The sequence below is a fragment of the Antennarius striatus genome, chromosome 2, assembly GCF_040054535.1.
Source record: "Antennarius striatus isolate MH-2024 chromosome 2, ASM4005453v1, whole genome shotgun sequence".
Taxonomy (NCBI): Eukaryota; Metazoa; Chordata; class Actinopteri; order Lophiiformes; family Antennariidae; genus Antennarius; species Antennarius striatus.
Window position 1 is genome coordinate 19653359 of NC_090777.1, and position 26212 is coordinate 19679570.

The 26212-nt window shown below is 40.1% G+C and overlaps 5 protein-coding genes across 9 annotated transcripts; 1 reads left to right on the plus strand and 4 right to left on the minus strand.

Annotated features, from left to right (window-relative positions):
* The first annotated feature begins 48 nt into the window (after positions 1-48).
* Positions 49-8612, plus strand: inavaa (innate immunity activator a). 2 transcript variants are annotated; one of them, XM_068338672.1, is made up of 10 exons: positions 49-104; positions 3960-4056; positions 4588-4721; positions 4834-4956; positions 5047-5281; positions 5364-5417; positions 5871-6078; positions 6579-6725; positions 6817-7486; positions 7932-8612. In XM_068338672.1, the coding sequence occupies exons 2-10, from the start codon at positions 3993-3995 to the stop codon at positions 8022-8024; spliced, it is 1728 nt and encodes a 575-aa protein (XP_068194773.1). In that variant the 5' UTR covers positions 49-104; positions 3960-3992; the 3' UTR covers positions 8025-8612. The 2 variants fall into 2 exon arrangements, with proteins under 2 accessions (XP_068194773.1, XP_068194780.1); XM_068338679.1 differs by lacking the exon at positions 49-104 and adding an exon at positions 2737-2829.
* A 116-nt stretch (positions 8613-8728) lies between these two features.
* Positions 8729-13259, minus strand: si:ch211-163l21.11 (inositol 1,4,5-triphosphate receptor associated 2). 2 transcript variants are annotated; one of them, XM_068338700.1, is made up of 13 exons: positions 12596-13259; positions 12441-12501; positions 12287-12359; positions 12163-12185; positions 10969-11109; positions 10756-10887; positions 10199-10355; positions 10083-10123; positions 9953-10000; positions 9721-9854; positions 9507-9635; positions 8964-9077; positions 8729-8894 (listed from the first exon to the last, which is right to left on the minus strand). In XM_068338700.1, exons 3-13 carry the CDS (start codon positions 12321-12323, stop codon positions 8765-8767), a joined length of 1086 nt encoding a protein of 361 aa, XP_068194801.1. In that variant the 5' UTR covers positions 12324-12359; positions 12441-12501; positions 12596-13259; the 3' UTR covers positions 8729-8764. The 2 variants fall into 2 exon arrangements, with proteins under 2 accessions (XP_068194801.1, XP_068194792.1); XM_068338691.1 differs by having other exon boundaries at positions 12163-12190.
* A 142-nt stretch (positions 13260-13401) lies between these two features.
* Positions 13402-15617, minus strand: rpl10a (ribosomal protein L10a). Its single transcript, XM_068338713.1, has 6 exons — positions 15560-15617; positions 15074-15145; positions 14902-14982; positions 13994-14142; positions 13732-13904; positions 13402-13616 (listed from the first exon to the last, which is right to left on the minus strand). Exons 1-6 carry the CDS (start codon positions 15562-15564, stop codon positions 13446-13448), a joined length of 651 nt encoding a protein of 216 aa, XP_068194814.1. The 5' UTR covers positions 15565-15617; the 3' UTR covers positions 13402-13445.
* Positions 15618-16063: 446 nt separating this feature from the next.
* Positions 16064-19868, minus strand: fance (FA complementation group E). Of its 2 annotated transcripts, none has more exons than XM_068338762.1 (10): positions 19529-19868; positions 18450-18960; positions 18262-18306; positions 18121-18180; positions 17559-17702; positions 17361-17484; positions 16675-16750; positions 16506-16572; positions 16301-16426; positions 16064-16203 (listed from the first exon to the last, which is right to left on the minus strand). In XM_068338762.1, exons 1-10 carry the CDS (start codon positions 19723-19725, stop codon positions 16099-16101), a joined length of 1455 nt encoding a protein of 484 aa, XP_068194863.1. In that variant the 5' UTR covers positions 19726-19868; the 3' UTR covers positions 16064-16098. The 2 variants fall into 2 exon arrangements, with proteins under 2 accessions (XP_068194863.1, XP_068194853.1); XM_068338752.1 differs by having other exon boundaries at positions 18450-19035.
* Positions 19869-23161: 3293 nt separating this feature from the next.
* On the minus strand, positions 23162-26029 carry mkrn4 (makorin, ring finger protein, 4). 2 transcript variants are annotated; one of them, XM_068342468.1, is made up of 8 exons: positions 25964-26029; positions 25546-25674; positions 25221-25465; positions 25067-25149; positions 24732-24985; positions 24547-24654; positions 24027-24126; positions 23162-23906 (listed from the first exon to the last, which is right to left on the minus strand). In XM_068342468.1, the coding sequence occupies exons 1-8, from the start codon at positions 25993-25995 to the stop codon at positions 23901-23903; spliced, it is 957 nt and encodes a 318-aa protein (XP_068198569.1). In that variant the 5' UTR covers positions 25996-26029; the 3' UTR covers positions 23162-23900. The 2 variants fall into 2 exon arrangements, with proteins under 2 accessions (XP_068198569.1, XP_068198561.1); XM_068342460.1 differs by having other exon boundaries at positions 23162-23958.
* Between the last annotated feature and the right edge of the window lie 183 nt (positions 26030-26212).

The window sequence follows — 26212 nt, forward strand, 5'->3', positions numbered from 1 at the left end:
TTGACTGAAACAGATGTCTGGAGCGTTCACTCTTGCCAGCCAGAGAAAGTCTGAATAAGTCGTCAGAAGGGTGGACACAGTGGAGGAACATATCAGAGTAAACGGTAGGCGCAGACGTTTTTTTAATGATGGTTAATAACATGGTTTAAGAACGAAAAAGACAGGACAGGAAAGGAGAATTAACATGAGTTCAAGCAGTGTTTGTGAAACGCAGTTTTAAATCGATAAACTTTGGGGCGGGAGTTTCTGTGACAGAGTTCTGTCATGACTAAATGTTTATCCATCACAAGAGTTTGTTTTAACCTTCCAAAAACTCCCTTTGCTCGTGTTAGTATTACGTAAATGTTTTGTATAATAAGTAAGTACATTTACTCAGAACATGTCATTTTTTAAAGTGCTTAATGTATCTGCTACTTCTACATCACTACAGCTCAGAATCATCTTTAGTGAATGAATTGGCAGCTGTATTTATCGTCACCTGACCGGATATATTTAATGCTTTTTGCACAGTATTTTCAACCCATTTTGTTAATAATATGTATAATGTACTTGTATAATGTTTAATATGTATAATGTACTTAGGAAATTTAATATTTTCATAAAATGGTATTTTGATTTTTACGTATTGATACAAGTATATCCGCTCACATCTATTCTTTCTCAGTGTAATGCAAATAGATAATATTTAAATACCTTGCCATTTTCAAAGGAAACACTTCTGAAAAAAAACCATGTATGCTGGAGGATGATGTTGATGTTTTTAAATTCAGTGTCTTACCCTGTACAGCTGCTTGAGGGTGTTTTCACAGATAAAATCAAGATGCTGTTTGATGTTAGTTGTTTTTGTCCGCAGCGGCAGAATAAACAGTCGCCTACAGTCCAGATGTTGACAGACTGGCAACACTGTTACTGTGGTGCTAAAAACAACACCTTTGTGTGTTTTTGCCCCTGGACTCCAATATTCCTACGAACTGTTGGGCATTTGTGGGTAAAAAGCTGTAATGCAACCTGCCATTGGCTCAAAACGACCATGAGTGTCCATTCAGAGGCCTCAGAAATAGTGACTCGTATGGCCGAGGTGTCATGATGCTTGGACATCCCTTTAGCCTCTGGAGAACAGCAGAGCATCTCTTCTTGCCCTCTGTATTTGCACTGTCATTGGGGTGTGACAGAGCTGGTTTGTCTGGCCAGCATATGGCCTCCGGTGACTGGGAGTAGACTGATGGGGTGTGTGTTACCCCTGCATTGTCTCTGCTGTAAAACTAAGACCCCTGTACTACTAACAGTGTTGATTTCATAAAGGAAATAACTTGACAGTGTTTGAGTCATGGATTCAGTATACTTATAATCTGTTTATTTTATCTCTTGTCTGCATTTTGCTGTATCCTTAAGTTTCCACACTCAGCACTGCTTCTTAAAACAAAGGCCTGACTCCAGTTATACCCTTTTAAAACAGTATTCGATTTTTTTTTCTCCTGCCAAACCCCCACAGCGATGCGCTTTTCTTACTTCAACCCAAATTGTGTATAGAGTGCGTCTATTTTGCTGAATGGATTTTGGCTTCTCATCAGACTCTGAAATAAGGTATGATATAAAGTTATTTGGTTTCTTTCATAGTATCAGCAGTCTGTGGAGAATCTTAATTATAGGTTTCGAACAGGCCTCGGTTGGGTTTCAGGCATCCCTCACTGTTTCCTTAGCGAAGCTGGTCCCCATCGGTAATTCCACAGCCGACCACAGTGGTAATGAACACGGTGGTGGCAGCATTCCAGAAGATCACAGCTCCAAAATCTCAAGGGAAAGGGTGGTGGGGGAAGTCTGGGAGACACTGAACCCATATCGTGATGTCTGGTCATAAACAGCAACTTCCTAGATGTTTGTCTGTTAAAGTCTAGTGAGCAGCAAGGATTGGATGATCCATCTCTTCTTTGACACGTTCTTAGATAGTCGTCATTAATGTTCATTTACAGGCGCCAGAATTAAGATATGAAGACTGCTTTGGATGAGTCTGTTGGGTGGGGACAGTACTATCAGTAGTAATTCCTTTAGGAAATGAACTGCTATTCCTGTTATACTCGATCAGGAAAAGTTAGTGCTTGGCTGTCCCTTATACAGCAAACATTCAATACTCATTCCTCTTCAGGTTTATTATGAAAACTGTCACAGATGGCATCTATGTCTTGGCAAAAAGCACCAACTTCTGGTGAGGTCTGCTGTTTTACAGAAACCCACCCACTCAGTCTAGTCCCCTGACCACAGGTTCTTGTGAAAGTCTTGAGAGAGTTATGAGGTGCAAGTGGATTGAATCCCACATTGGCCTGCATGTCTCTGATTACCGGGCTGATTTCCTGTTGACATGTTAAATTTTAAAGATTGCTGCAGTTTGGAGCCAATTGTCTAGGAGTGGAGAAGGCCCAGACTTTACACAATCAGAACTCCGCATTGTCTCTTACCCCACCTCTCTAAGCAGCCTTGTCTCAATATTGGTCTAACAATGCTGGGCAGGCCTAAAGCAGAGTTGTCAGCAGATATTGTGCCCACAGCAGATTATTGAGGCTGGATGGTGGATACAAGGCCTTTGTTGCACTGTTGTTTTACTGACTCGAGCTCCCTGTGCTTCATTGTGCTACCGGCTGCCCATAGCTGCATCAGTTCACATGAGTTGCTGTGGTGAATGAGTCAGTCCAATGGGATACACTATAATATCCTGTTAAAGGGAGGATTTCATCCACACGGGATCCGTGTCTTCCTGGTCTCTGCAGGAAGAGGACATACCAGTCTCAAACACAGAGGATGAGACAAGACGAGGATTATCCATAGCAGCCAGGGGTAAACATGAATCGGTGTGGTATCTTGGTTTAATGTCTTTCTACCCCTAAATTCTTCACTCATTTATGTGTCAGAGCTTTGCTCACAGGATATGAGCACATGGAGTCTTTGAGTCATCAAGTTCATAAACTCTGTTTTGTTATTTTTTTGGTTTGTTTGTTTGGCATTTAATCAAAGTGGCTGTATCATTTTTACATGAATGTTTTTTGTGTCTGGAATGATGTTTCATGTAATCATCTAGTTTTCTTAGGGGAAGTCTTGGGTGGTGCCAGACATGTGTGCTCCAGAATAAATTGACCGACCTTCAGACAGAGAGAAAAACCCTCTTTTGTCCGAGGGTGATTTCAGCAAACAGTCACACTCAGTCTGCGGCCGTTTCAAAAGTCTTGACTTATTTCTACATGTTATCAGCAGCTTTTTGTTATTGTTTTCCTCATCTTGCTGTTTTTTTCTCGCTGCAGCTTGTTTTTGTTCTTCAGTCAGATGTTTGGTGGAAGCCAACAATGCAGCAGAGGAGGTCCTAAACATGAATTGTGATTGCTTGCCTTAAAGTGTGTCAGTGAAATGGCCAAAAGCATAGGAGTCAGCAGGCGTCTTGTGATCCGATGCTGTGTGGACAAACCCAGTATTGAGAAATTCTTCCACTTCAAAGCCCCAGAGGGTTTTCTGGACACTGGTTGAATAGGAGCCGAGGGAGGGGTGTGGGGGGAAACAGGTGCAGTCCATGAGAGGGGTAATTCCTGTCGCCATCTGCTTTCTTTTTTGGGGTCTGGGCTCTTTAAACGCCCTCTGACACGCCTCATGGTGACACACTCCCCACGCCAGCAGCACCATGCACCATCACCATGGCACCACAATTCAGATTAACCTCTGCACATGTGCCGAGTCAACCATGGGGTCTCCCTCTTTTGTGAGTGAGCCTGGGGGGGGGGAGTAAGAGGTGGAGGAGGAGATGGATAGCTGTATGGCTAAGTGTGTGAAAGGACAATTGCTATTCACTTTTGTTAAGTAAAACAGCAGGACCAAGCATGAATGAAGCCATGTGTTTAGAAAACAAGAGAATTCCGATTCTTATTCTTATACTCAATCTATTTTTTACTCATCTTTGCAATGCCTTCTTGTTTCAACAGCAATTTAAAAAAAATTAAGAAGACCTAGTTGAGATGACGGCCATTGAGAGTAAAGAGGAAATCAGTGACACTGACAGTGGGATCATCCTGCATTCTGGTAGGAACATCACAAATTACAAAATACATCAACAGATTCCAACATAGAAAATACAATAATAATACTGATACCAAAGTAACAAGGAAAAACACCTTTCATCTCAGATTTTTATTTTTATGAGCTATTTAAATTGAAATATTGAATCAATTGTGTAATTGGTCACATGTTTAATTTACAGTCATTTACAGATTAAATATTTTATTAATATTATTATTCCAAACAGAATATGTTTAAGTGTCCAATAAAAAACCACACAATTAAAACAAGACAGACCTAAGCCAAGGTCATGTCTGTAATAAAGTCAACCATACTGAGTTAATAACAAGAACTAGCGTTTGTGCAAGTGCAGAACATACAAAATGGCAATAAACGATACCTACGTGATAAAATACCAGCTCTAATGCTAAAACATCACTTTGTAGTCAGTCTTTTAAGATGGTATGACAGATATAGTAAAAATAGCAGTTGGTACTGTATATTTGTTGTACATATCGTGATAGGAACCCTTCTGTCTTCCTCTTCTCAATGCAGGTCCAGACAGCCCCACGCCCCCAGTGAAGGACCTGACCACCAACACAAGAGCCCTGAAGCTGAAGCACCAGTCTTTAGAGGAGCGCCTGGAGCTCTGCCTGCTGGAGCTCAGGAAGCTCTGCATCAGGGAGGCAGTGAGTAGCTCAACTGCTGTGGTTATAAGAAACATTAAGATAGGTGAAAATGGGTCGTTATAACTGTTTTGGTTTTTCTTTATCGAGTAATCAAACTTCTTTGCATTCACAGGAGCTGACGGGTAAGCTGCCCTCAGACTATCCTCTGACGCCTAATGAAAACCCACCTCGAGTCAGAAGGAGGATTGGAGCGTCCTTCAAGCTAGATGAAGATCTAATCCATCTGGACAAACAGGTATGAGATATCAGCAGTGTAGAAGACATACAATAAGCATATGGACTACAAATCATTAGCTAGAACTAACATTTTTTGTTTCTATTGCAGGATTCAGAGTTACACGCATTGGAAACTGACTTGGCTCTTCATCGCAAGATATACGAAGCTGCTCGCAAACTCTCCTTGGAGGAGCACCTCAGCAAACCACAGAAGAAGAGTCGACTGCAGCAATGCAAGAGGGAGGAGAAGAAAGTGAAGGAACTGCAGGAGGCCGTGTTTCAACACAGGATAAAGAGCGAGTGCAACTCACCGTGCATTACAATCTCAAACAAGCATAACAATGGTGAGTGATGCTACTACCCTCATCAGGCCAAACTATGCGCTGCTCCTGTTACAAACATGAAATGTTTCCTGTCTGTGTTCAGATCTGAGCATGTCTGATGACAGTTCCCTGTCTGATGTGGTGGCCCTGGATGATGGTGAGTACAGAGTATACTTATAATATGCTAGGTTCACAATAATAATAAAGTAATAATGATGTATATCAGTGATTCAAAAGGTGATTGTTTTTATTCAGCCAAAGCAGCAAATATGTTGAATAATCTCGAAATACTTGAAATGAAAGTGACTTAACAAATGATTACTTTTTTTGCACTGATAATTGTCCTTCCGGTGCTCAGTCCTATCCTAATTAAAACCATATATATCATATTTATAACATATATTATATCATATTTGTTGCAAATAATTTGTGCCTAATGTGAATTGACAAATAGTCAGTTATTCAATAAGAAAAGACATTTTTGAACTGGCTGAAAATGAAAACTAGAGTGCAAGTATATTAAAACTTTACAAAAGTACCCTACTTTAGTAACTGAACTTACAGGTAGTTCCTTTCCACCAATAATCAGACAAACTGATGTTTTCTACAGATGTGGACTCGCCCACTCCTCTGACGCCACCAGATTTAAGCGCCTCCCCATCAGACTCCCACCAGCTCTCATCCCAGCAGTCATCCAGTCAGCTCAGTGTGGAGTACGAGCGCTCCCCCATCCAGAACTCTCCATGGAAGGAGTCCAGTCTGGATTTGCCTTACAAGAAGTCTACTAAACCTCAGTCTGCTGGCAGCAGCAGGTCCAGGTAGGAACCGTGTCTGACAACAATGAAGTTACACATATTCTATATATTACAACTTTAACGTCAATATGAAGGAAAAATGGGAAAAAAATACAAGGAGCCTGAAAATAACCTGTCAGTTTGAGTTTGTATTAGAATTACATTTAGATCGTTGTCTGAAATTTTACAGGTAAAATATTGAAAAAAAAAATGCTCAAAATTAGTTTTCTTACTTACAACAAAGGTGCAGTGCTGTATTGTACTGTACAGAAAGGAATCAATCACTCATAGTGAGATCAACAGCAAAACCAGTGCTTATCCATGGTGCATCAACTTTCAGCTTCCTGGACTTTGGGAAGTTGATTAAAGTTCAACTCATTTGAAATTTTTAGGTCATGGTCTTATCATCACTTGTGTCAGTTGCACCTGTAGATACTAATCCCTCTGTGATTAGGAACCAAAGAGACCATCAAAACGATGAATTCCACACCTCACGTCATGCCTTCTGTTTTTGTTTCCTATAGTAGTCCAGCTGGAAACCCAGTGCCTACTGAGAGTTGCAGGATTCCTCTCTCTCATTTTATCAAGCACTCAGCCCTCCACAACCACTCAACCAGCGCCCCCTCCACCCCGGAGCTGCGTGTGCGCCGACAGTACTCTCAGTCCTTCAGGTACAGAGCGAAGGCAAATGTATTATAAGATCATGTACTGAAGAACCTTACCAGAATGCATGTTGTAATCTTACATGATTTGCATCCTCAGAGTTCCAAAGGGTAAGTCATCTGCAGACAAGGAGCGGCTCATCTCAGAAAATAATGGAGGGCGAGCCAGGATGCCCCAGCGGTTCTGTGGACCTGACTTAATGTTGCATTCTCCAGACTATACTCCAATGCGTCGTTACCAGTCCAGCTCTGAAGACAGCAGCTCGGAGCACTCCTCTTCTTCCTACATTAGCTCACCTGGCAGAATAGTACCCACTGAAATTCCAAAGCTCTGCCCTCCACCTTACGGATTCCACTTCCACTCCAATCTCTCCAACAAGACTGTTTCTCCGCCTCAAGCCAACCTTGGCTACAGCAAGGCCCCAGCAGCAGATGGGCCGCTCTCCCCCCAACACCTGGACATGGGAAAGTGCTTTGTGTCCCCTCCCTCTGCATGTATCCCTCCGCAAAAACAGTGGCAGGATGGAGCATTGTCCCCAAGGAGGGTCCTAAAGCCCCCTCCGCCTTACACCAGATTGGTGCGAACACCCTCGCTGAAGGAGTACCCAAATCACTCCATCAGAATGATGCCCAGGGAGTTTGTATCGGAGGAGCTGAAGTCCTGGCATCAGAGGAATCAGTTGCAGAAGTTCAGGCCAACTGGAATGGATCAGCAGAGCTCTCAGAGTGTAAAGAGCCCTACCTCACCTCACCTGCCTTCATTTAAACAGGTTGGTGCTGATATTGCAGGGGTCTAGTAGCAGTTGTACAAAGAGACTGGATGGTTGAATCTGTCAGTGTGTAATACTTGAGATTGTAGTGAAAGACAACTGACGTTATCAATCCATCAGGTCTATTAATGATCAAGCAAACTATTTCCTCCTAAAATTGATGTTCTTTTAATGCCTTTTTTGGTCCATCCAACTTAAATTAAACCAAAATTAAATCATTCAGTTTTCATTTTTGTCAAAAAACATTAACACAGTTTGACATTGGTCGAAGCTGGATCTTCAACATTTTATTTTTGGAAGTTATGTTTGAAAAACTCTAAAATGAGGCACCTGTTAATATTCCACTGATCGAATTCAACTGATTGTTGAAGCTCTTAGATGTACGCTGTAAGTTTCTGGATAGAATGCAGAAGATGGTCACTGACTTCATGACATGTTTTCACAGGGTTCAGGTAATGTGGTTCTCCAGAGAGCTGCAGACGGGACTCCAGTCCAGTGGTTCATAGCGGAGGACGCTGAAATCATTAGCCAGGTGTAGCTGATACTCCTCTGCTCTCCACGAAGCGTAAATCCCTTCTATTTATCTCTGTATTTATTTTGGCTTTGGACTCTCTGTGAGATGGTTTGTTGACCTGATGAAGACAAAGTGGACCCTTTGGTGTCCTGATGAGCACATTCTTTTTGTCTTTATTTAAAACTTAACATAAGGTTGTATGACAGTTTTTAAGTTTTTCTAATAGATGATTTGAAATGTATGTGGTGAATAGAGTTCCATTTCATTTCTTAAAAATTCAAACGGATCAAAAGATTAACAATGAACTTCCTGTGGTTTGTAGGTTTTTTGTGGTACAGATTTTGCACATGAGATTCACCTACTTAGGCTTTTAATTAAGTTTATTCATTCCTAATATAATTGTCAATGTTTTTCTATATTTATCTTTATTGAACATTCATCCCTTAAAATCATCTGTCTGATGTGAAGTCTTTACTATTAACCTTTTATAATTAATCACTGATGCCTTCAACAGTGGTTTGATGACTGCAATTTAGTGCTTTGTTACTAACCAAGTGATTGTATCAGTCTTGGTATTTTTGTATATTTATAATAAAACATTAAAAACCTGAAATTTAGCTGTTGTCATCATACACAAAAAGGTTTTCAAAAGTGTCTCAGCTGACATACACTTTTGATTATTTCAGTAATGACAGGATTTAGATTTTATGGCTTTATAGATATAAATGTGATAGCTTTGTACAGTATTTAATTAAATATATCATTCATAAAGCAACCAGCATGAAGTAAGTCATTATTATGATGCAGAAAAACACACACAGGTACAAGCAGAGGAGAAGCCAACGACAGTGATACAACCAGCAAGCCAGATGACGTCTCCACAGAAATGCACACCTGAAGAGAGCAGACAGTGTCGGCCAACAGGAAAATTCTCCATCAGATGTTCAAAATCCATTAACTTACATTCCCCCAGAAGGTTTTCGATGAATATTCTTCCTCTTTTTATCTTTTTCTGCTTTTTTCTTTGCTGACACAGTTTTGCTCTTGTGTCTCTGTCTCAGTGTCTCCAAGGAGGAGCTGAAACCAAGAAACAGAAACACAACATAGTAATAAATACATCACTATGAAGCTATCAACTTCACAAATGGTAGCTGTCGAATCCATAGAATAAATGACCTTCTTCCATCATTATTGCTTTTTACCAGTCCCACAGTGAATAAACTTAAAGGCATTTTACAAACTAGGTAACACAAAATAACAGTTACAACAATAGAAAGCACTAGGACATACATCATTAACTGTATTTCAGTAATTCACTGATGCTTTGACCTCTTGGGAAACAATGAAACATTTGCTGCTTTGTTATTCTTTTCTCAGCAGGGACTCTTCAATAATGAGGAAATATTTAGTTGTAAAAGGAGGATAAAATAAAAAGCCAACAGGTGCTTCAGCAAAAGTATTTTTTTATTACTACAGACTATATTGTCTTGTCTTCTTAAGCCCTACTTTTTGCATTGTGTATCTCTGCTGGTCAGTTGTTTTGAAGGGAGGCGCTCTTGGTTCAGGGTCAGGGAGGCCTGCTGAGGAGACTGAGCGGCCAAAGTATCTGACGGAGTTTCATCTGGATCTAATGACCTAAAACAACAGAATAAGGGAAATCAGATAACAGAGTACGCTGATCAGGTGTCTTCAAAAGCACAACCGTATGTCTGACATCCACCTCTCGTCCACTGAGTCATCCCTCATTGAGGCAGAGCAGCTGCATTCAGAACTGAGGAATGGGGGCTGGCAGGAGCAAGTGGGCTTTTTGCTGGAGGATCCTTCATCAGAAATGTCCCCCCCCTTAAACTTCATCTGTACAGGCAAAAACAAAAGACTGTTTTAGGTGTCTGGATGACAACGTTTGTAAAATATGGACAGAGAAATCAATAAAGAAACCTTTTTTTTCCTACCTTTTTACTGGAAATTAATGATATACTGACTCTTCGACGGATGCCATTCTAATGAGAAAAGAGTTGTCAGACTGAATATATGAAAAGGAAGCTGTGTTCAGATTCTACAGTAAATTAAATATACAGTAACCTGATGAGAACTTTTCTTTCTACTGTCACTGTCCTCTGGTTCTGCAACAAGAAATGCACTGGTCAGCCCAACATTGCAGCAGAACAGACAAGCTTGAGGCAGAAAGTGTGACAGACCTGGAGATTCTATGGGATTGAAGATATTTCTGCAGGAATTCTGCTGCTGGATCACCCTCTGGGCCTCCTCCAGCTCCAACACGTCTCTATCATGTCTTCTGCTCAGATTCTCCACATGAGCCACCATGAGCTCGACTGCTCGACTCACTCGAGCCTCCTGTCATTAACAGGAAACATATTCAGGAATGAGACCATACCAGCATAAATCTATGGATGTGTTGGTATCAAAAAAGAATTAGTCACAGATATATTTCAGGAAATTATTGTTCATGATTAGAGGTGTCATTTTTTTAGTAGGTTCTAAGTCTCAGTTAAACATCTTTCCCTCAAACTGACTGCTTGAGAAACTTTTCCTATGTGTCTCTATATGTGTCACACATGTTTTCCTTCTGTCATCATTTCATTAAAAGTATGGTTTTTTACACTTTAAGATGTAAATGTATGAACTATATCACACAGAAAAGGCAGCAAGAAAATTTCCACATTTAAAAAAAAATTTTTTTTATCCTCTCTATAATATTCTGCATCTAAACATTGTTGGTGCCTTGTCTCCGTACTTGATGTACAGCACCCAGAACTTCAGCCGTGTTAGAGATCCGCTCTACAGTCCCACCCAGGATGTCCAGAGATAGCTCCAGCCTCTGCAGGATTTTACTGCGCCGACTGTCCAGACACAAGCCCTTCAGTGTCTGAGAACACACACAAGTACACACATTCACTAGCTATTGTGTCGTTACACCTCATTTCAGATCATCTGTCATTTTCAGTACCTCCAGGGTCTCCCTTCCTCTGCTCAGCTCCAGCTGGATGTTTTCCTCAGCCAGGTTGCGGGCATGCTCCTCTGCCTGCAGCCTCTGCTTCAACGTGTACTGATCACAGCGGAAGGCCAGGGCGATCTGAGAAAAGGCAACCTGCCAACCAAACATTAGGAAAGTTTGGGCGCCCGTAAAAATATTGAAAATGTTTTTCTTTTTCCTCTTTATGGACCTTGAAATTATCAGTCACAAAACACTACAACCCACCTCCATCATCGACAAGCCACCTGTCACTTCGATGTAGGAGTTTTTTCAATGTTCACCTTCTTTTAAATAGAACATAACTGATGAACAATATGATTTTGGATAAGTTAGACTGTTGTCTACATGGTTTGGCAGTGACATACTTGTTATACTCGGGGCTTGTTATACTCAAGGCCTGCCCATTAAATTTAAATTTTTTATTTTCTACACTTCGGATCTGGTCATGGCCTGTCCATCAGCCTGTCCTCTGTTGATGACCTGGCTGTGTCCGGCCACTATTGTTTATTTTTTAACATCAGTTTTAACCTGATGGAGGCCCTATTGAGAACAGTGAGGAGACGCTATCTCACTTCTGAAGTGGCTCCAAATTTTGTTGAGATTTTACAATTTATTCCTGCTGATATTTTATCTGCACCTTGTGATTTTATCATTGATCATTTTAACAGTAAATTGAAGTCAACTCTGGACTTAGTAGCTCCACCAGCAACTAAAATAATAAGAACAAAAACTACACCCCCATGGAGAAAAAACTATGAAATCAATAAACTGAAAAGAAAAATGCTGAATATGCTGAAAAAAGATGGAGAAAGAGTAAACTAACCATTCATTATGAGATTTTATGGTAAAAACTCCAGACCTAAAATAACGCAGTCAAGGGGGTATGAATTTCCCATTTCTCAAAACTCATGACCAACCACAAACTCAACCCTCAGTTACTCTGCTCGACTTGTAATATTTTAACAGGCACTGATTTTAATGAAGTTCTTAAGACACCAACAGGTAATCTTTGTAAAAACTTTGCAGACCACTTCATAACTAAAATCCAGAAAGTGGAACTTAAGGAAAGGATATTCATAACAATCAAAACTGGATTTGCTACTGCTGAAACAGCTTGAGATAAATGTCATGTGTGGTAAATGATGAATGAAAAGCATGTGACTGTACCTCCAAATCTTTCTCTGACATCTCTACACTGTCAGAAAAAAAAATCAATATTAAATAACACATCGAGTCACATTCTTTAAACATTTTATGATATATCCTACTGAATATAATTGTACTGTGTCACCTGTTGAAGCCCACACGCTCAATAATGGATAGTTCATTCCAGCTGGTGATTGGCTGCTCCTCTTGGCTGCTCTCTGTTGTTAAGTTTTAACCCAGGTTAAATTCAAAGGACACCGGTTACTGGCTAGTAGATTAACATTATACGGAGCTGTTACCTTCTTCACTGTCCTCACTTCCCATCATGGTGGAAGAACAGATGTTCGTGTCTGCATCAGGCTGGAATGAGGTCATAAAGATCATATCTCACTAATTCAGTCATGAAAAAGAAAAATGTTTATTGCTGTTAGGAGGAACAGGAAGAACAACTGACCTGAGTGTTCATGTTGTCTTCACTAGAATAGTCCAAATGTCTTCCTCAGGTAAACCACCAGATAAAATAATTCAAATCATCCTTTTAATCAAAGTTTTCATTGTTGTAAATGCAATTACATTCTCATAGGTTTGTGTCCGTTTCATTTCCCCTCATCCTTTGGACTGCACTGAGAATAGATAATCCTATTAAGAGATCCACAGTCAAACTAGAGCAGGTCACTGCCTCCCCAAGAGGCTCATGGGTAGTGATGGCTGGACCTGTTGACGAGCCCAGAGTGAATTAATGTAAAGAAAATATATGCTTAATGTGCAGCATTGTTACTTTTATTAGGATCAAAATTTTATCTTTGTTTTTACTTTCATATTTTTCAATTGCTACTTGTTTAACTTATTACACTAGCAGTCAATCAACAATAAGTATAATTATGCTACAAGAAGGTAAGATTCTGAATAATTTCTGGAATCAACTTTTGTCAATTAAACTTCAAAGACAAACCTCACTTTACTCGAAGGAACAGATTTAGCATTTGGACGGCAAAAACAGAATAGAAAATGAGACATTGCCAAATCAAACGATAATCATAACAGTTGAAATTTATGGAAAATTTCTTGGTTTAAACTCTACACATAGGGATGAAGAAATTTTTTAGTTCGCATACTAAATGTGAAAGCGGAAAAACAACAGACACCTTTAGAACCCCAATAAAGCACTAATTTTGCTCCAGCTTCACCTCTTGATGTGGACATGAACTTTGACCTACAGTATACAGTATGCTGAATCTGGTCAAGAAAAACAGCACTCAGTTAACTTTGGAGTATCTCCATGTTTTTATTCATAGAAAAGAGTCTTAGTAGAGGCGTTGGGGCTTGCCCATGGTACTCTTGACGTACAGCGCACGGACATTCTGCCAGTTCTTCTTCAGCAGAGACACCAGGAAGTTGACAGCCAAGTGAATGTTGTACACAAGCTCATCCTCCGTCATCTTCACATGTCCAACAGCTACAGCCAGACAGAGCACCTACAATGCAAAATAGAAAGCAATATCAATATATGAGACATCAATATTTACATACAAATCTACTAGAAACGAGAATCAGCCAGTAAGGTGGCATTTCAAATATTGCATTATTTACCTTCTTCATCTGGAATTTGATGGTGGATTTGACCTCGTCCACCTTGGTTGTCATGTTCTCATTGTGGGTGAGCAGGGAGGGGAATTTCCCAGCCTTGTTCAGCCCAGGACCAAGGATACGAGGGATCTGCTTGATCAGAGACTCTGAGGCCAGGAAGGCATCGTATTTCTTGGCTAGAAGGGTGCAGTAAGAAATGAAAACTTTGAGAAAGTCTGTTTGTGTTCTACCATCAAAACTCTCGTACGTTCTGTCCACTTTGTACCGAGTTTCTTGACCAGCTTTTTGTTCTTGTTGAGCTTCTTGAGAGCCTCGATGTCCATGTGGGGAAGCTCAGCAGCTTTGGCCTCATCACAGTGCTGCTGGTCTCCCAGAACACACACGGAGAACTTAGGCCTGGGGAGGGTCTTCAGCCTGCATATTAAAGCAGTTGGAGAAACTATTCATGATTTAAAATTTAAACACCTGACTATTGGAAATACACCTTCTGCAGGAGAAACATCACCTAGTGGCACAATCAGACTTATATTTCTTTTATCAGTAACCTCAGTGATGCAAACCCAACTGTGAAATTGCTTTTGATAAGTGCAAGAAAATGAACCTCTCTCATTATTGCATGGTTGTTATGAAAGTCTATTAATTTGCATTTATTTTCAATGTTAGCCTGGCTGGAAATCTGCACCGTGGTGACTACAGTACACTTATCAAAATATCACATGAACAAAAATGACTTTTTGACTACTCAAATAACGCAAGTAATTTTTAATGTTCAAACATACTGAAACTGAGTATCAACACCATCCTGATATGACCAAAACAATCAAAGTCTTACCCTTCCCACCATTGCAGTTGGAGTCCAGCTGACCTCTTTGGTGTCAATGTAAATTGATCGGCTTGAGGACATGAACTTACCAGCACAAGCCTCTATAGCCTTCCCTCATGTTTTAAGACCCAGGGTAGGGGTCCGTCTGCCTTACTTCCACCAGCCAAGGCTGGGTCAGCTCGGTCAGACTACCCAGAGTACTTCTCCATGTCTGCCCCTGGCCTGTCTGTTCTGTTAAATTTTACTTGATCAAATTCAGCAGCTACATGCCATAAATTGGCTGTACCACTACTCAGACAGGGCTGGAACCAAACAGGGAAAAGGTTGGGTGAAACAGTAAAAGCTCGAACCTGACAGTTCCGGAGAAACGCTTGTCCTTCTGGGGATCATAGTTTTTCAAGCTGATCTGCAGCTCCACCGACTCCACAAATCTACAAACAGATGAACAGTTAGGATCTCATTATTGGATTTTATTCCTTGACCTAATAATCGAAATTGAATAGTTCTCTCATATAAACTCACTTCCTTGGCTTGGCCACTGAGCCCTGCAGGACCTCCTTCACGGCCTCATACAACGTGTCCCTGGACACCTTACTGAGAAAATGATCACAAAACTCGTTTAAGTAAAAGACATTGGTTTAGTACCCCGAGAATCAAGATGGTTTGCAGGTAGTCCGCGACATAAATATAAAATGGTACATTTTTGGAAATATCCTTTCATAGATATTCGGATGAACTTCACTTTATACCCGATGATGACCTGTGATGTTAAAAGTGTCTTAAATCAGTGGATGACAGCGGATTCCATCCGATACTTAACGCGCCCTCACGCCGACAGACGGCCGGCATCCATACGTCAGGTTCCAACTACAAATAATTCACTAAACCCGGTCTGAATACCATCGGTGCTACATCAGAAAACGAACTTCAGATCTAAACACACGACATCACCCAGCGCTCACTGTTGGTACATTTATTTTTCGATATGAAGGGAGGAATAACGTTCACCTCATTTTGGTTGCTAGTCCTTCTCGCTCGCTACGATGAAAAAGGAAGTACAAGAGGAAGTGACGTCAATTAAACGCGACTCGGTGGTGACGTCATCAAAAGCGACGGTGTTTTTTTCCTCCGTGCGTCAATCTGAACCAACGTTTCTCCACATAGAACAGAGTACTGTACAGACATTGGGTCAAACCGTTTGTTTTTAAGATGTAATTTATACTGTAGAACAACTGCAAGTTAAAATTTAAAAAAAACAAAACTTAATATTAGGAAGAAACTACGTAGGTTAAAATTAAAGCAAATGAATCAGCAGTCAACCCTCGTTGTAACTTTAGTCGTTATATCAGAAAACTGCCAAGTAAAAAGTGCGTATCAACTAAATAAAAAACAATTTCTCCACCCTAAACCCAACTCATGGCGATTCAGAAATGTTATTCTGTGTCTAATGGAATGACGAGCTTCACTTGAAAGTCAAAAGTAATTCCAAGAAGCAGACAAGAAGTTGTTTAAATGGTTTATTGACATTAATTTAGTCAGAAAAATCTTCATGAGTGTTTGATTCTTTTCAAAGCGGCTTGCAGAGGTTTCTTCAGAAAGGTTTCATTTAACATCAGACAGTTGTGCCAGGGTTGTTTCTGTGCAGCAGTTACCTTAAAAAATAAATAAAAAAAACAAATGAATACATAAATAAATAAATACTAAATCCACACTACAGCAAATGTGTGAAATACAAATGCATGCACTTACATAACTGCTGTACTTAGTGAGGAATGTTAACAGAATTTTTGCAAACTTCACAGATGTTGTGAACTTCGGACCCTGGAAAATGAGCTGTTCAGTGAACTCTGTGAACATTTCTTCACCCAAGTCAGGCTGGGGAAAAAGTGATTATAATGAGCATTATGACTAAATGACCTTAAAGCACCTGTTCCGCAAGAAACATTCAGATTACCTTGGAATCCAACAAGCTGTGGATGATGGAAAGCACTGCCTCACTCCAGGCTAATTTGAATGTCATTCTTCAGGAAAAAAAAAGTTAAAGAAACAAACAATTAATGATCACTTGAGTCTATTATCATTCTGTTCTACTTTGATGCATGTACAGACGTTAAATATCTTACTGAAGCATCATCAGTCTGTAATGGGAGTCCAAGCAGCATTCTATCAGTCTATTCAGTAGCTCAACCTGTGGATTCCCTGGAAACAAGTGAGAAGAACAGAAGAAGGTCATGGCTCGGTTTTTCATAAAACCAAAGCATATGACTGGTTTAATTAAACCAGAACACTGAAGTCATGTCATGTCAGGTCCATGGCAGCTGCTCAGTATAGAATTTCTTAACAAAAGACAATATTCAAATGGTCAATACATACTTTGACAATTAAAATACAATGTATATATATTATTTTTTTAAGAAAAAAAAGTATAACTTTCTTGAAAAGTGGCTGCGTTACAACATGTTTTGAAGTGAATGCAACACATTGACAGCAAACCATTTGCTATGGTTACAACTGTGGAGCCGATACTGTTAAAAACCTCTAAAAAATCTGCTATAAAATCTTATGGACTTGTTGTAGCCTCTAGTTTAGCTGTGCGTCATCGAGAGTGTTTAGTAAGATTAGATTAAAGGCATAATGAAAAGCAGATGTTTAACCTTATAGTTGAAAAGCAGAAACAAAAGTGACCTTCTTAACCTGGGGTCTAAATTTTTTATTTTCTTGTGGAAACCCCCCCCCAAAAAAACGTTAGACACCGCTCACAGATCATGGCAGTGAAATTCTTCATAAATGATTGCTCTCCTTTCCTTACCTATGGTATTTTCCTCTAGTACAGGTCTGATTAGAGCCTGGCACATTGATCTCGGACAGTGGCTACAGAGTGATGTCACTGCAGTGACTAGACATCTTGAGGCTGGTTCTGACAGAGACAGGACCTAGAGGTTAAGCAAAAAAATATTCTGTCAGTACTGAATACGACTTTGCTTCCCTCATGTGTACAGTGATGTACCTTCTTCAGCAGGAGGCTCTTGATCAGGGTTGTTGCTGTGCTGTAGCCGAGGTCAGGAGACAGAGCCAAGACACCAGTGCACAGTTTAAGCATAGTCTGTTCTGGTAAGTCAGATAGTCTGAGGATTCTGCATAACTCTTCCACCTGAACACAAATAGAAAAGAGGGATTAGTCCTTAGATAGCCTATTAAATGCCCAGAATGAAGCTTGTGCTGAATTCAGATGTAAAGCACAACAATCGGAGATTATTATCTGCCACTGTCTTTACCTCTATTTCCTTTAACACTTTTAATTCAGTGTCACTTGTACAAACAAGTGAATAAAGCTCTATAACACCTATTTTTGTGGAAATTATGTGGAAAAGCTTTTGAATACAAAATTCCAAGTTGTTTCCCCTTCAAAAATACGGAATGATCTCTTTAATCCAGGTTGTTCTCCTGCTACATATTCTGATAAAATATTTTCAAAAATTCTTAAGATAGAACACAAGTTACACTTAATACTCATTGATGGATTCAATTGAAAGAAAAAAGAGTCAGTTCTACGTGGTTTTAGGACTTACTTGGCTGGGGTCACACTCAATCAACACTTTGATGAACATATCCTTGGAGCTCTGGTCCCACTGCAGACAGAAAAATAAAGTAAGACCAAACATCACGTCATGCCAGTCTATGCTAAAAGAAAGAAAGAAAAACACTCTTACCTCTGTTTGACTGTCTAGTAATTCTTTCATTTGAAGAGCACAAAACTAAAAAAAAAAAGAATTATGTTATCTGTAATCTGTGTAATAAAAGTATGTCATGACTGGCACATTACAATTGATCACTGAGTGAAAATTGGTGGAAATGTGAAGTGGAAGATAAATGTGGGACAGATTAAATCTGTCTATACCTGTATGTGCTGAGGCAGGGAATCACTTGGATTATCTGCTGCTGGCTGCAGTTCTTCAGGAGTTGTCTCATCTGGAGAATCACTTTCTAATTTTCCAGATTCCTCTGCCTTCGATCTCGGTTCTTCAGCATCCAGACACTCTTTTTCACAGTCATCCATCTTTATCCGTTTACTCTGCTGTCCTGTTTCCTCATCATCTGAGTCCAGAATGACATGGTTGCCCTTTCTTTTTCTCTGTGTGCCTAGTTCTGGTAAACTGGATTCAGACTGACACTTAGACTGTCCTTTTTGACCACTGAAGCATGTCGCCCATCCTCCAGTCTCGGCAAAACCTACAAAACGTTGTGACAGCCCCTCAAGTTTCTGACTGCATGATGGGGTGTACAAAGACTGTGGACTGTGGACCCCCAGGTTTTTTTCCAGTTGTCTGATCAGAGCAGAGACCCAGGGGCTTGGATGGTCATCCTGTCTGAGGCATTTGATCAGATGAAGACCAGAGGTTTGAGGAAGACTTGGGGAGAGCAGATAAACGAAAGAGAGCAAGTTCTGCTTAAATGACGCTGGAAACAGGCACACCAGGGGTTTACTGAGGGAGGTAAAAGAATAGATAGTTATAAGCCATGGACAGATGTATGGGGCATAACATGATTATTGTGTCAATAATTTATCCAAACATTTAATTTCCATGTAAACAGCTTAAGTTTATCATTTCATAAAATTTAATAACAGAGTGATTGTGTACAACTAATTACCACTAGTATTGCCATCATAATGATGATTAATAACTCATTTTTGAAATACCTTGATTCCATTTTTTAGGGATGATTTAGTTAACGGGGATGATTCTGATTTTATACGTTTCTTCAGGGGATTCAATAAACATTACACATTTTATGGTAGAGTACTGTAGTTGAGCATTTCAGTCATGAACAGTAGCAAAACATCCCAGAATAAATTAAATGTGCCATTGCTTACTGGCATGCTGCAACGAAACAGAAATCACCATTTATGTTCTAACGAATTAAGACGTCTGCAGTGAAAATATAAGTGTAGCTTTGCTTGCGTTATGGTGTCCTTACACTGCCACAGGCTGGCCATCTTCATCTGGAGCCACCTCGTCTCCACACAACGTGTCTATGAAGTTGGACAGGTTGCTTTCAGGGTCGGCCCGCTGCTGTCTGCTGAAGACGCTCAGGGCTCTCTGGACGCCGGTGACACCGGACAGGAGCGACCGGACCAGCAGCTTGGACCGGGCATCGAACCGACCCAGCGACATGGTTCACCCTCCAGGGTTGATGATGACTTTCTGTATATTCTTCTTTTTTCCTTGAAAGAAAACACAGCACACATACTTATACAGAAATGAGTTAGATGTGTTTGGGTCCAAGTAATAAACACTACTTTCACTTCTTCTTCTTCTCCTCCTCCTCCCGATTCTTGTTTCTTGTGCTCATTACCGCCACCTCTTGGAGCGTGAATCAACTCCACTCGACCACGCGTCCTGATTTTAGCTGACAATTTTTCTATCCAGCTTCGGTTTATCTTTACACAATTTACTCGTCAGTATACCTTTTCTATTGGTATTATTGCTGTAGAATAATGATTACATATTCTCATATCTCATTTCATATTCTCTACATCTTGTGATTAACAAAGGAGAAATTGTTGGAAATGTACAACACCTCAAAGTGCATTCTGATATTGTCGTTTCAAGAGCATGGATTCGGGGAGTCCTACCCTAAAGTTTGAATAAGGGTCAATTGGACCATCAGTGGTAGTCAGGATGTCGGCAGCTAACGCGGTCTCCCGATGTGCTCCCCAGCGCCGGCAGAGGGCGCCCTATGCTGCCATTATCCACACAATAACACTGCAGAATACCATAGCTGGACAGACTGTTGGTGCTAGCCAGCTACTTTCACTCAGAATTCGTTGCCGTTTTCTGTTTGGACTTTCTGCTCAAAAACATGAAAATTGTTGGAACAGTTATGACTCTCTAAAATTATGTTAACTTGGGAGTCCATGTATAGTTATTTCTTCTCCTAACATAGCAGATGCCTTATCCCATAATGTTCATACAATGCCTTCTGGCAGATGCGCCGTGATTGGTTGGATGCTTGATTGACAGGTAGTGGGTGGAGTTGGTGACAGCGTGACAGCTTTAGACTTTTCAAGCGGGTTTATTCAATACATATCGGTGGGGAGATATTTCAAGAGGCTTTTCATGTGTTCTCCGCTCATATCGATACTTCACTTCAGGATGCAGTGACGAGGGCTACTTCCTGGTCCACAACAGCCACCTCTTGACTAACTAGAGTGTGTTACCAATTTCCTTTTGGGGATTAATAAAGTACTGTACAGTACCCATCTTCAACCGCTTCAACCGCTTATCCAGGGCCAGGTCACAGGGGCGACAGTGTCAGGAGGGATGGCCATACTTCCCGCCCCCCAGACACCTCTTCCAGGTCCTCCGTGGGTATCCCAAGTCGTTCCCAGTCCAACCGAGAGATAAAGTCCCTCCAGAAAAACTACAGTATATAAAATAAAAAATAAAAATCAATTCCCTCAGGAACATTTTCAGTAATGTATTTAATGTCACTCTATCAAATACTTTAGAAGCACACGTGAATGTGTTTTACTGTTTGCCAATCACATCACTAGAGAATGGAGTGGGATTTGTAAGATTGCAGAAACAAACACGTTACAAGTCTGGTAGCATTTTACAAATCATTTGGATAACGTGTGATCAAGTAGAAATTACAAACACGCTAGGCGCAAAATGTATTTCTAGAACTGTCTTCTTTTGGTCATACAGTTTACATTTAGAAGTGTATATGTATGTGTCCATGCATTGTTTTATGTGTGTGCATGTGTGTACATTTTGGTCCAAGTTTGTGTGTATTTGAGTTCTTTATGCTGATTTTTGTGTGTTAACACTTAATCCATGTGTTTTTAAATTCAGCTACAGGTATATAACTCATGAAAGCAGTCTCAAGCCCGTTCAGTGTGACAATGTGGTCAGCCCTGATGAGTTGGTCACAGAGTGCATCTGCTGCTCCAGGAAGAAACATGGTTACTTCATGGAAATGCAATCAGAGTTCTTCTCTTGCACATCAGTTTATTAGTAAAAACCTCTGCATTTCCATTAATAATGACTCAGTGTCATGGTGTGTTTGACCATGGCTTAAACTTATGCCAGAATTTTTCCTTTAGTGCTTCTGTTATTAATTTTCTGTCAATAATTCCCTGCAGTTTGGGATTAAGTGCTTTGGAGACATAATGCAAAAGCCTGAGGTCATAGCTGCAGCAATTCTTTTTTACCAAAAGTCAGGACATTCTGGACAACTGACAGGAACATCTTAAGCTGGTAAATGTACTTGTGAATCAATTCAAGTGTAAATTGGTAGTGTACAACAGCTTTGCCATAAATTCTACCTTTACAAAGATAATTTTAAATGAGAAATATGTATTTAACCACATTTTGAACATGTGATGGCTATATATTTTAACACTGAAATATGACAGTTTCAATATTAGAAAACAGGAGCTTGGCAGGCTATATACTAGCTCAGCAAGAAAAATGATTGACCATAAAAACCCAGTATCGCTATTAGCCAGTCACATGACTGATACAGGAACTGTTTACAAGGAAGCAATCTCGGCTTCATCTGTGCCCTATGAGGGTGTTTTCTACAGCCCAAGTTCCATCTAACAAAAAGGGTAACAGTATACCAACATGCTCTAAACACTTTTGGAATAAAAAATCCTTGTCCACAAGCATCCATCCACAAAATATTCACTTAGTTTTACATGATACATGTTGACATTACTCACTAAAAATAGAGATTTTAAATTTAAATGAGGATATGAAATGCATAAAATAGTGACTTAAATTATGCTGTGTATGCTAGGTTACCAAGTCGGTGTCAGTTGAGTATGAACTTGGTCTGTAAGGATATTCGATGTCCAGCAGATGTCGGTATGCAGTGACTCAATAGTTTGGCAATGTGTTGAGAAATGACCACATAACGCATCTACTTACACAAATAGATAATACAATAGTTCATTGGCTGTCAGTGTTCTAATCACAAGTGGACAGAGCATATAGATAACATACTCGTAAAGCTGATTGTCAGCACATCCCTAAGGAGAGACTTAACCCAAACACTAAAGATCACGGTCCATGAACATTCGGAACGCTTCCACAGAAGTTTGTTGTGTCTGCTGCAGATTCCAGCACCATATCCTCACCAACTTTGTAAACTGCAGTAAACTTTGTACAACTCGTTTCATCATTGATGATACACCTCTCAACAGAGATCCAAGAACCCAAGAGGGTTTTGCCCAATAAAACCCTTAGTGTTGAAACACTAGTGTTGACTATCCGTTGACTCATTGCTAAACAGCAATAGCAGGAGTACAGGGGTCATTGGGTTAACTGGTATAGCTCCCCATCCCAATTTGTTCAGCTGAATTCTGTGTTCATCCAAAGCTCTTGAATTGATGTTCATTGAAAATGTTACTGAACTTTGTATAGGATTAATGTTTTTAATGATGTATCAAGTGTCAAATATTTTAAGTGTAGTCGACTGATATACAATGAGCTGTTTCTTCATCCAAGTGTGAAATTCAACCTCAAGCTTTCTGAATACAAAAATACATTCAAAACAAGATGTATCCTCTCAATGAAGTGTGAAGCAATGTTTTATTTTCTGTGTACAAGTACAACTGAAAAGAAATAAAATCTAACCATTGTTATCTTATTGCCAAAAGAGCACAGGTTGACATGACTATCAAAAGGCAGGTATAATCAGTAGTGGATATTAGCAAACGGGGAGGTACAGTATACTTTTCATCTATAGACAATTAAAACTAACATCCACACCACACTTTAAAATAGCAAAATTGCTGGAAACTAAGTCAGAATTGAACATTTCTAAATCACTTGAGTTTAAGGAAAAAATCTGCAACATGTTTTAAGTACTCTAGCAAGGCTGATGATTCTAGAAGGTCACAGAATCATCACAACGATAGAAAAGATTTTTTTTCCCAAGCATAATTAGTATCTAGAGAAGGGACAAGCCATGTTTCCCAAGCGTCAAGGATAAATATTCAGCAAACAGAAGTCACGTGTTTTCACAGGTTCGTCCGTCTTGAAGGAGAACTGGTCATTAAGTTAAACGCTGTAGTCTGAAGGCTGAATGCACTTGAGACTCCATGGTGAAAGACATCCTTACTCTGGTTCACAGCTATTCAAGATGTTTCAAAAATGGTCCAAAGATGGAGGGGTCAAAACAAAGCCACGTGTTCTTTTAGAGATACTATTATAACTGACCTCCATTTACATGATTTAGACACTCACCAAAAAGAGCATAAATGCTCAAAAACCATAGTCTTCTGACAGGTAAAAAGTTAATTCCTCATCCTCGTCTTCTTCGTCACCAGTAAGAAGTGTCATGGCTATGATAAAATCAAGCAGATTTTCACCATCGTACTCATCTTCCGTAGGATACTGTTAAACAACAAACCAATTGTAAGGTAATATAAAAAACTAAACAATGCACGAAAGATTACATTTACCAGAATGGTCCTGCGTCGTGAATGTCTGTCGTGCCGGTAAAGACAGTCCGTTTTGAAGGGGCACCATCCAAATCGTGTATAATAAGTGCAGCTTTTCTTCCTGGAAGAGTGAGGTTTTCATTGACTTGATTTCAATTTATACACAAAACTTGGCATTAGTTTGAGATTAAGTATTTCCTTCAACTTTGTATAATATACAAAATCATGGTATATGCCATGGCCAAAATTGTCTGCAGAACAACCATTTATGGAAACCGGTCTTCTGTTTGGGTCAGCAGTAGCATAGTCCACCAAGTCTTGAACCAGAGGGTGGCCACCAAAAAATTTTTGGAGTGTAAACTGGCAATAGAGGTAGTCATCGGCCTGTACCCGTGTGTATATATACACACATACACACACACACGTCAGTTAACACCCAAAAATAACACTAGAGTGGACAAATAAGTTTCCCTACTGTGGATGAATAAAGTTGATTTCATTTAGTGTCAAACCCAGACCAGGACATTTGGTCATTTCATACCTGAATTTCGTCTTGAAGGTAGCAATGACATTTTCCTTGACTTGTCCTTCAACCCAGTACTTGTTTGGCACATAAAAAGCAGACCTCACTCTGCACTGTGGGCAGGTTCTGATGAAATTAGATAAGCAATGTCAAGATCCTTGATTGTGTGTTGTCATTTGCAATTCAATATTACTGATACCTACTTTACCACATCCGGCCCGAGGTCTTTCGTTTTCCTCCAGGTAATGATACATTGTAAACAGAAGGAGTGATTGCAGCTTGGCAAGATTCCAAAAACACGATTTCTTGGCTCTGTCTTTTCATATACCTTGTCCATGCAGATTCCACAGGTCACATTTTTACTATGGAGGAAAGCATCACTTTCCTCTACTATCTGAGTACTTGATGCTGCAGCAGCAGCAGCACCATCTTCTGCTGTCCCACTAGAGGCAGTCTCCTGGACACAAATTTTGAAGTTGTAAAACAAGTCATTGTAATTCATCAAAATACACTGAGGATGACTTTAAATTAAGCAAACCTGCTCTTTTCTTCCTTCACTATCTTCCTGAGAAACCTCTGAGCTCTGGTCAGAGTCAGGAGGAGAAGGATCAGAGTCGGCACCTGAAAAAGGTAAGTATGTTTGGAAAAAAATGCTAACAAAACTCCATTTCATCTAAGAAAACATTGAATACCTTCAGGCTGTTCCTCAGCAATATCTGCTGCCAGACAGTCAGTGCTGTGTTGGAGATCAGAGTCATTAACTACCAACTCCGGTCTGGTGCATTCCTGTGTGGATATCACTTCAGCATGCAGAACAGCAGGCTCCGACCCTCTTCTGTTAGGTGAAGTGGAAGCCACAGTCGAAGAGACAGTAGGTACCGACCTTCGTCTACCTGCTACAGCTGCATCAGCATCAGGCTGAAGGACATGGAGATACCTAAGAGGGAATAAGAGAATGAGCCAAGGTAATGTGTGCAAAAACAACTTTTATATACAACTTGGTGGGAGTGCCCTTACCTGCAGCGCTCACCATACCAGCATTGACCTTTCTGAAAATACCGACATATCTGGGATGCTGGTAGAAACTGCCTTTCATGTCGAAAACTACAACTTGAACCTAAGCTGCAATAGCCATTTATGAAACTCCTGCAATGAAAAGGGAGAGTAGGATGTTTAAACCATGCACTGTTGCAAGGAGCAATTTCATTGTCCTATGATAAATATGGGTGCACTTGACATCGGAAATCAAGTGAATTATTCCAGAGCTGGTGCAGGAATCACAAGAGCACAACTTCGTCGCATTTCCGTCAATGCATTCGGATTTAAATATGGTATAACAGAACTAAATGAAGCGCAAACTGAAGTTAATAGCAGTGCACTTACATTCCATTCAAAAACGTCCTTTTGACTTCATGTGCAAACAAATACATCTTACCTACAAATACCGCTACCCCGGACCGCGTCCATCCTACATGCGTCTTGGCTCACCCGTCAAGCACAATCAATCTATCTAAATAGTTGACAGCCGGTTCCGTCGCCCAATTAATCTCCAGGGGAACCAATAGAAACGTAACGACGTAGCATCGACGTCACGACATTACGTCTTCTCTTTCACCAACCCATTCGTCATAAAAAAATTTTTTATATATAATTTTATTACATCTCATGGAGTTAATTTTGAATA

What these genes read in the sequence shown, in the direction of transcription:
- inavaa (XM_068338672.1), top strand. Translation starts at nt 3,993, where the DNA reads ATGACGGCCATTGAGAGTAAAGAGGAAATCAGTGACACTGACAGTGGG. An exon ending in AGCTCTGCATCAGGGAGGCA is followed by an intron (nt 4,722 to 4,833) that starts GTGAGTAGCTCA and finishes TTGCATTCACAG; the next exon opens with GAGCTGACGGGTAAGCTGCC. An exon ending in CAGTACTCTCAGTCCTTCAG is followed by an intron (nt 6,726 to 6,816) that starts GTACAGAGCGAA and finishes TTGCATCCTCAG; the next exon opens with AGTTCCAAAGGGTAAGTCAT.
- si:ch211-163l21.11 (XM_068338691.1), bottom strand. An exon ending in TTCTGGGTGCTGTACATCAA is followed by an intron (nt 10,356 to 10,755) that starts GTACGGAGACAA and finishes TGTTAATGACAG; the next exon opens with GAGGCTCGAGTGAGTCGAGC. An exon ending in AGAGATACACAATGCAAAAA is followed by an intron (nt 9,078 to 9,506) that starts GTAGGGCTTAAG and finishes TCTTGGTTTCAG; the next exon opens with CTCCTCCTTGGAGACACTGA.
- rpl10a (XM_068338713.1), bottom strand. An exon ending in TCAGTGGCCAAGCCAAGGAA is followed by an intron (nt 14,983 to 15,073) that starts GTGAGTTTATAT and finishes ATCTGTTTGTAG; the next exon opens with ATTTGTGGAGTCGGTGGAGC. An exon ending in TCAAATTCCAGATGAAGAAG is followed by an intron (nt 13,617 to 13,731) that starts GTAAATAATGCA and finishes TTTGCATTGTAG; the next exon opens with GTGCTCTGTCTGGCTGTAGC.
- fance (XM_068338752.1), bottom strand. Translation starts at nt 19,725, where the DNA reads ATGTCGCTGGGTCGGTTCGATGCCCGGTCCAAGCTGCTGGTCCGGTCG. An exon ending in ACTAGAGGAAAATACCATAG is followed by an intron (nt 16,751 to 17,360) that starts GTAAGGAAAGGA and finishes ACTTGTTTCCAG; the next exon opens with GGAATCCACAGGTTGAGCTA. An exon ending in TACAGACTGATGATGCTTCA is followed by an intron (nt 16,573 to 16,674) that starts GTAAGATATTTA and finishes TTTTTCCTGAAG; the next exon opens with AATGACATTCAAATTAGCCT.
- mkrn4 (XM_068342460.1), bottom strand. Translation starts at nt 25,995, where the DNA reads ATGGACGCGGTCCGGGGTAGCGGTATTTGTAG. An exon ending in TGCTGAGGAACAGCCTGAAG is followed by an intron (nt 25,150 to 25,220) that starts GTATTCAATGTT and finishes TACCTTTTTCAG; the next exon opens with GTGCCGACTCTGATCCTTCT. An exon ending in ACCTTCAAGACGAAATTCAG is followed by an intron (nt 24,127 to 24,546) that starts GTATGAAATGAC and finishes TCACTCTTCCAG; the next exon opens with GAAGAAAAGCTGCACTTATT.